The sequence below is a fragment of the Zea mays genome, chromosome 2, assembly GCF_902167145.1.
Source record: "Zea mays cultivar B73 chromosome 2, Zm-B73-REFERENCE-NAM-5.0, whole genome shotgun sequence".
NCBI classification, from domain to species: domain Eukaryota; kingdom Viridiplantae; phylum Streptophyta; class Magnoliopsida; order Poales; family Poaceae; genus Zea; species Zea mays.
Genome location: NC_050097.1, coordinates 128,150,014 through 128,158,302, shown reverse-complemented (window position 1 = coordinate 128,158,302; position 8,289 = coordinate 128,150,014). Strand labels below are relative to the sequence as shown.

At 45.9% G+C, this 8,289-nt stretch overlaps 1 protein-coding gene across 1 annotated transcript in view; it reads left to right on the top strand.

Moving 5' to 3' along the window:
- The first annotated feature begins 1,792 nt into the window (after positions 1–1,792).
- Positions 1,793–8,289, top strand: part of LOC103646939 (protein transport protein Sec24-like CEF) — a 52,115-nt gene continuing 45,618 nt past the window's right edge. The window contains exons 1-6 of the mRNA XM_008671548.3: positions 1,793–2,741; positions 3,270–3,503; positions 3,599–3,673; positions 3,752–3,850; positions 7,519–7,630; positions 7,918–8,045. Coding sequence (XP_008669770.1) covers positions 1,914–2,741; positions 3,270–3,503; positions 3,599–3,673; positions 3,752–3,850; positions 7,519–7,630; positions 7,918–8,045 — 1,476 coding nt within the window. The 5' untranslated portion in view covers positions 1,793–1,913. The remainder of the gene's footprint in view (positions 2,742–3,269; positions 3,504–3,598; positions 3,674–3,751; positions 3,851–7,518; positions 7,631–7,917; positions 8,046–8,289) is intronic.

Sequence of the window (8,289 nt, the reverse complement as noted above, 5' to 3'; positions counted from 1 at the left end):
GAAAACTACTTAAAGGTTGAGATTTTTATCAAAGGAAGTTGCCTTATGTCAAAACTATTTTGATTTGTAAACTCGGTTTATTTGACTTAGAAGTGAGAAAATGGTGAAAATTTCTTAGTTTGCAAAATCAAAAGCAAGTGATGGCTAAATGGTCCAAATATGCCAAATATTTGAGAAACTTAGTCTTAGTCTTCAAATCACATCTTTTGATCTCATATTGAATAGCAATCTTGTTTAAAGTTAGTCATATTTTATTTGTTTTAGGTGTGTTGGCATAAATCACCAAAAAGGGGAGATTGAAAGGGAAATGGACAATTAAGCCATTTCTAGATTGAGATTTATTTATAAAATTTACCAGACCACTATTGTGCATGATCCCGTGTTGCACCAGACATTGTAGTAACGATTACTTCTGGCGCGTAACGACTGCTTCAACGAGCAGCAGACACGTGGCAGTCCAGTGGTGGACCGGTCCGGTCTGGTGCAAGCCCGATTTGGATGTTGCCAATCAAGATCCCAAGGACCTATCCTTGTTTCCGGTCTGGTGGTGCACCGGACCGGTGCGGTGTGCCATCCAAGAGCAGAATTTCTGTAGATTTTTAAGGAAGGTTCAAAGACTTTGTGAAGCCTTGGGGCTATAAATAAGCCCCCATTTTGACCTTCACTGTACACCAAGTATATCAAGAGCAAGTACTTCACTCCTACTCATTTGTGAAACACACCAAAGTGATCCGAGTGCCCGTTCTAGTGAGATAGTGTTGTGCTGCTACTGTGTGTTCGTGTTGTGGCTTTGTGATGTTGTTCTTTTGCTCTTATGTGTGTTATTCTCGACCCTCTTGCTGTGTACGGCTGTAAGTGACTCCAAGATGTGGAGATCCTTGTGAAGGGAAAAGTATAAGGAAGACTGTTGGCTCAAGTTGATTATTGGATCACTTGAGAGGGGTTAGGTGCAACCCTCGTCCATTGGGACACTATAACGTGGAGTAGGCGAGTATTTGAGGCTTAATCGAACCATGAGATAAATTGCCTTGTCTTGCGTGTTTGATTCTTTTGCGATTTATTCTTTCTCTCTCTCTAAGTTCTCAAGTTCACATACAATATTGTTCTAAGTTATAATTCCTCATCTAAAAGAGCAATCAATTGAAATAACTTTTCTTCCTTCTCGCCTTAACTTGATCTATAATTTGCAGTAACATCTAAATTAGTTCAAGTTTTTGTTTAAGTTGTGATTTTTGAGATGCCACCTGTTCACCCCTCTATGTTACTATCACCGGGACAATGGCGGTGCGCGCGCTGGACGCGGCAACATGGGGTACGGGGCAGTTCACCAACGACGACGCGCGGGGTCTATGTGACTGGTCGACGACAGTGCGCTCCTGGGGCATGACGCGGCGGTTGGGCATGGGCGGACACAACGACGCTGAGCCTAGAGGGGCGACACTAGGCAAGGAGAGGTGTTCGGGACAAACCGGACGAACTAGAGGGAACGAGCGAGAGAGAGCCGATCAATAGGCGGGCCCTTTCTTCGGCGAGCTTGATGCTGTGAGCATTGACGTCGAGTTGTCGCCACACAAGCGTTAGCTCAGCGCCCGGAACAGAGACATCGACACCATCAAAATTGGTGTAGAGATGTGATCCATTCATTTTTTTATTTATCATGTTTTAGTTAAAAATGAACTAAGAGACATAAATATTCGATAACGGTTAATAATGATGACGCCGACACGCGAGTTGCATTTGTTAAGATGAAACGTAGTTGTAAAAAAGTTTCGAAAAAAGATTAAAATGAAAAAAAGACGGCCTGCACGGCAGGCCAGACCGCCAGACCGGTCAGGAGCAGAGCACCCGACCGCCTTTCCTCCCCCGCCTGGCCGCCTGCCACCGCGCGCCAGATCCCGATCTCGCTGCGATCCATGGCGTCGTCGCCGCAGCCGCCGCCGCCGTTCGCCGCGCAAAACCCTACCGCGCAGGGCTCGGGCCAGGGGCCGCCAGGCTCCGGGGTGGGGGCTCTCCCCGGGGCGTTCGCCAACCTCCAGATCTCCCGCGGCGCGGCCCCGCCGCCCGGCGCCCCGCGGGGGCTCACGCCGCAGCAGGCACCGCCCACCTTAGCCGCGCGTCCGGGCCCCCCACCGTCCGCTGCCCGTCCCGCCTTCCCTGGCAGCCCGCCCGCACCGCCATTCGTGCGGGCGCCGACACCGTCAACTTCCGCCTCGCCGCCCTTTGGCGGACAGCCTGGGGTAATGTCCCAGCCGCCGCCACCGTTCGGAGGGCCTCCAGGTGCGTCGTCTCAGCCGCCGCCGCCGTTCGGTGTCCCCCCCGGGGTGGTGTCCCAGGCCCCTTCCCTGTTTGGAGGCCCTCCTGCGACGGCATCGCAGGCGTCTTCGCCTTTTGTTGGTCACTCTGTTGCTGCGTCTCAGGCGGCACCATTCGGTGCCCCCCCTGTTGCGGGTTCGCATCCTCCACCCTTCGGTGGGCCTCCTGGAGCGGGGCCTCAGCCAGCACCGCCATTGCGGCAGACATTCGCTGGCCAGCCTGGGCCAATGGCCGCAGCGGCAGCTTGGACGCAGCCACCTCCACCTAGCTTTGGAGCCCCGCAACAGCCTCCACCACCATTCGGTTCGCGGCCAGCTGGGCAGCCGCTCTTTGCTACACAATCAGCGCCTGCGGCACAACAACTGCCATTCATGGGGCCACCCAGGGTAAATGCCCCGGCGTTTGGACCTCCGTCTTGGCAAACTCAGGTGATCTTGCTAGTTCTACTGCAGAAGTTTAGTTTTTTTTGTAAGGGAGTGAGTGACACTGGGAAGCGGTGTCGGTTTACACTTTTTGTGGTGTTTCCAATCTCACATACCCAAGGATTATGTTTTGAATGTTCATCTGCTAGGTATTTTAATTAGGTTGTCTGATATGACATATGAGCCTTATGTTGATTGACCTGTAACCATGTGTGGTAGATATTAGATTTGTTATTAAATTATATTCTAATGACCCATAATTTGTTAAGGATTCCAAAAGTTTTGTGTTGCCTATGTTTCTGTAGTTATTTGTTTGGCTTAAATAGCATATATGTGGACTTTTGGCATACATGGTTGTTGTGATTACTAGCTTAGTAGTACTCTTATCAATATGACGTGAAAATTTCGAAACTTAATTTATTTAAGTATATGGTTTCATAGTGTGTGAGCAGAGAATTACTGAATCTTAAACTCCAGTGATTCTAGGAAACATAGAAGTTTGACCTCTGACATGCTCTATGGAATTATTTGTAGGGAGCTGGGTCTGGTGCAATGCAGCCACCTTTGAGAATGCCAGGCATTCCTGGTAGCATGCAGCCAAACACACTAGGACCCCCTGGCACCCCGACTATACCTTATTCTCCACATGCTGGAACCCAGGTATCAACCCCGTCCAAAATTGATCCTAATCAAATTCCACGTCCCATGCGTGAATCATCAGTCATCATTTATGAGACCCGTCAAGGTGGCCAAGCAACCATTCCCCCGGTATGTCTTAAAGCTTGGTGTCCATTTTCGTTCATATTTCGTTGCATGCTAAACCTGTTCCTGCCTCTCATAAAAGAGTAGTTTATTGATCACAGGCTGCATCTAGTGAATTTATTGTGAAGGACACTGGGAACTGTAGCCCCCGTCTAATGCGCTGCACTGTGAATCAAGTAACTTGTTTGATATAGCCTGTAATTCTCTTGTGTCTTTGTTTCTTTGTAATCTGCTGCTAATACATGCTCTATCAGATACCATGTACTGGGGATCTCTTGACTACTTCGGGCATGCCTTTAGCTCTGATGGTTCAACCTTTTTCTCTTCCTCACCCATCTGAGGAACATATTCAGGTACTTTTTTTGTCATTTCTTGCACCTAGGCAAATGCTGCACATGTTCAGGAAACTTTTCAGACCATTGATTGATTTTATAGGTACTACAATAAGTACACCTGTTGATTTCAGCAAACATTTCAGATAAATGAATGATTTGATATAGGTACTATAATAAATGCAACTGCTATTTTTTTTCTTTGAAGTGCTATGAGACCAATGAAATCTGCAGAAATGCATTGGGATGATAATGCCACTAAAGGATGCAATACATGCATAATTGAATTAGATCTTCTAACTAAAATGAACCAAATCCATCTAAAAGGAACCTTTGTGAACTGGTATTCTTAACTTGAGCTTGAATAGTTTTGCTATGCCCTATGTGCTTCAATATAAAACTGCTATATTTTGTTGTACATTGCAATCATTAACTGTCTAACTTGCGTACTTCACTTGCAACAGAGTATTGCCACTCTTGCTCAGGTGATGCCTATGCCAAGATTTTATAAGTTGTAGGCCCTTTGGTTTCTGATTAAAAGACAAGCTTAAACAAAGAGCCAGCTGTATTTGTATTAGAAGCCAATAGCAGGTGTAGAAAAGCTTTTACTGGCAATTGAGGCCTTGTTTTGAGGGGTATCACACATATTACATGTTCCAATAATTCAAAAGCAAATTAAAAAAATACATACTTTTTAACTTTTTAGGCAGTCATAGAAGCTAGATTTTGAAAAGCAAAGGCTCAAACAAAGTCCTATGTGATCCACCATTAATTGTCTTTGTTCCACAACTTAACGAAGACAATAAAACTTGTGAGACTATTACTATAATTGGTCAACTTTGGTCTTCTTTTTTTCCTGATAATGCGAGTTGACCAGCTTTGGACCTTTTTCTTTCTTGGGCATTAATTTGGTCTGTTTTGGTCTTAATCTCACTATTTAGGTCCTGTTTGCGATAGCTCCAGCTCCAGAAAATTTAGTGGAGTTGGTGGAGCAGGTCATAGGTGCTCCAGAAAATCGTGGAGCTGTAACTATTTAGAAGACATTTAGATAAGTCATTTTGTTTATTATTTAGATTGAAAATATTTTTAAAACTATTTAAATTGATATTATAAACTACAGCTCCACATTGGAGCTGGAACCTAGAGCCATCCCAAACACCCCCTTAATCCCACGCTTTGAATTTGAATGTTATAATAGGTCAATAAATTAGATCATGCACAATCCAACTTTTACACACACTGATACATGATGTTAATGCCTTAACAGTTTGTTTTTTGGGGTATATGACTAATTGCTTTTTCAACCTGCGAGGGGTAAGACAGCCCCCGAACATTATATTAAGAAGACCTTCTCACGTAGGTCGAGAAAACCCCCGAACCCCTGCCCCACCCATACACAACGACACCATAGCCCATGTGAGAAACTGAAAGACAATGAACTAGGGGAATTGCTAATCAATTATTGAGAGCAAGGCTTGAGTACATATAGGCAAGGATGCCCACTGCAATAAGAAACAACCCAATCAGGGAGACCCTTGCCTGACACAATCAACTAACCAAAAAAGGGGGAGGCGCACATGGCAACATGCCTGTGCTGTCGTCCACCACCCTAACCCAAGGGACCTACCTAACATAGCAAGATCCCTGCCTAGTATAGCTCATGCTAACAGAAATGACCTCGACCGAGATCAGGCCTTAGACCTGTGCTTTGGCGTGGGACATACGAGGGGATTTTTTAACCATAGCTTGGAATTCGCTCCGACGAGGAGTCGAACCTAGGACCTGAGGAGTGCTACTCAGACTGTTAGAGAATGAGCTGCTTGTTATATTGCATAGAGGAAGGTTACATTATATAGAGACACAGGAAACCCTAACCCTAATGGGCCGGTAGCCCAACAATGATGCTAACCCACCTACACATACTCTAACATCCCCTCGCAGTCGCAACGAGAGCACCGCAAACATGAGACTGGAGCAGAAGACGAAGGTAGGAGCATCCCCTCGCAGTCGCAGCGTCGTGAGGGTGAGTGTTGCGGCTGGAGTAGAGACCAGTGTGCACGCCATGTAGATAATAGCCCATGGATGCCGAGGTAGATGAAGTCGAGGTGGTGAGCTGCCTCGTTCTTTGGGGGGGGGGGTCAACGTTCGAGCGTCAACGGTCGGTGGGGCGCAACAAAAGAAGAGCAGCGACAACGTGGACCTTCTTGCTTCTGTCGTTCGATCTAGCCGAGCAGGGGCCTGGCAGGGGGGTTTGACGGTGACGACAAGAGACACGAAGAAGAGGGAGACACTGCTAGGGTGTCAGCGCGGGCAGGGAAGGAGGAGCACGACGGCTAGGGCATGAGGGCACCGCTAGTCAGAGCAGGCGTGGCAGGCACGACCTGGTGGGGGGGCACTGGATCGGCCAGGGAAGGGGCTGACCGTTCGGGGTGGCCATGGCTGGCAGCAGAGGAGATGGGGTCGGCGGCCTTGGGAAGAGGACCGGCGAGGGAGAAGAGGCAGCTCAGATGATGGGTCTGGCCACGGTGAGTAGAGGAGACGTGGGCTAGCCACAATGGCTTAGTAGGCGGGGGCGGCGGAGAGGGCCGTTGCCTGGAGGGAGAGGGGGGAGTCGCTGGCCGCTAGGAGGTCGCCGGCGGCAGATCCGGGCCGGCGGCGTGTTCCGTGGCCGCGGAACTAGGCCCGCTAGGGGAGAGGGGCAGCGGACACATGGCTGGGGAGGTGAGGGCGGCCACATGGCTGGGAAGGTGAGGGCGGCGAGGGCAGCTGGTGGCCGGCGGCCTCGGGGTTGGCGGCTGGTGGTGGGAGAGGAAAACCCTAACCCTAACTTAGTTTGATACCATATTCAAGAATGAGCTGCTTGTTGTATTGCATAGAGGAGGGTTACAATATATAGAGACACAGGAAACCCTAACCCTAATGGTCCGGCAGCCCAACTGTGGGGCCAGCCCACCTACACATAGGAACACACACTAACACAGACCACCTAACCAAACTCAGCTAGAGGCCTTTTCGCACCAATTGTTTTTTCTATTGATGAATAAAAGTGTTCATTGCAAATTTGGAATCACTTGGGCTGCTAGGTAAGTCTGCCTATGAGCTGCTCATTTCTTTTAGGTCTCGTTTGTTTCCTTTCATTTTGAGGAATTGGAATCTTACTAATGCAATAGGCTATTTTTTTAGGATGTGACATTCCATCACTTTCCAAAGTTATCATATAAGCCTATCTCAAATTCATGGGGTGAGAAATGAAAATTGATTCTATAGATTTACATACTATTTTTCCGATGTACAACTTATATCACACTCTTCTTGCTTCGCTATAACATAAATGTAGTATATAATCATCTCTCTCATATGATTTAGGATAATATACAAATATATTATATATATAAATATATAAACTTAATTAGTTTTGTTTAAATTATAATTATTAAAATGGAATTGAATTCCAACAAAATAAACGGGGCCTTATGGATTTTCTAATTTGTGGTTTCTTTATAATGTTATGCAAGTGCAATCTTATTTTAGGGAGCTGTAATGGAGTATCAACAGTCATTCCATCAGTTTCATGATTGTAAACTTTGATGTGATTGGCTCACAGTTCTATTCAGCAGAATAATACGCTGTGTTTATTTTTTTGTTCGTATTTGCTAGTTGAAGATTAATTTTTTGCCTTGTAATTTTAGCTTGTGGACTTCGGAGAGATGGGACCCATTCGGTGTTCTCGTTGCAAAGCGTACATAAACCCTTTCATGAAATTTGTTGACCAAGGGAGGCATTTCATCTGTAACTTATGTGGTGAGGGCTTAAGCTGCATTGATTCCGGCCTTATAATAATTCAGTAGTATTCTGTCAAAGATTATGCCACAGCACATACTACTGATCTTTGAATTTTGCTACCTGCCTTACATGTGTAAAATTTTTGCATTCTGTGAACATACCTATATGAACTTCTCAGCGTGTCTGTGACTCAGTGGTACCTTCCTTCTTTGCTTGTTACTGTATTATCCTTGTCAGCCATTATATTTTGTTTGTTTTCATGTCACATATAGAACCTAATTTATAATGACCCCCAAACTCTGTAGGATTCAGAAATGATACTCCTAGAGACTACATGTGCAACTTAGGGCCTGATGGTAGGCGACGTGATGCTGATGACAGGCCTGAATTGTCTAGAGGAACAGTTGAATTTGTTGCTACGAAGGAATTTCTGGTTTGTCTAATCTAATCCATGAAGTCCGTGTAACATCTTTGTATGCATTTACAGTTTTTGTAGATGTATCTTCTATACACTGCAATTTATTTGTGTTTTCTCATGCACTATTCACACTTAAAGCTGGCAAATTTATGGAACATGGATTGGTAGGCTTTAACTTAAAAAATGAGTCCATCAGCCAATCTAGTGCCCTGTTTTATTTTTTGTTTCTTATTTACTTTACCTTTTGCTTGTACTATTC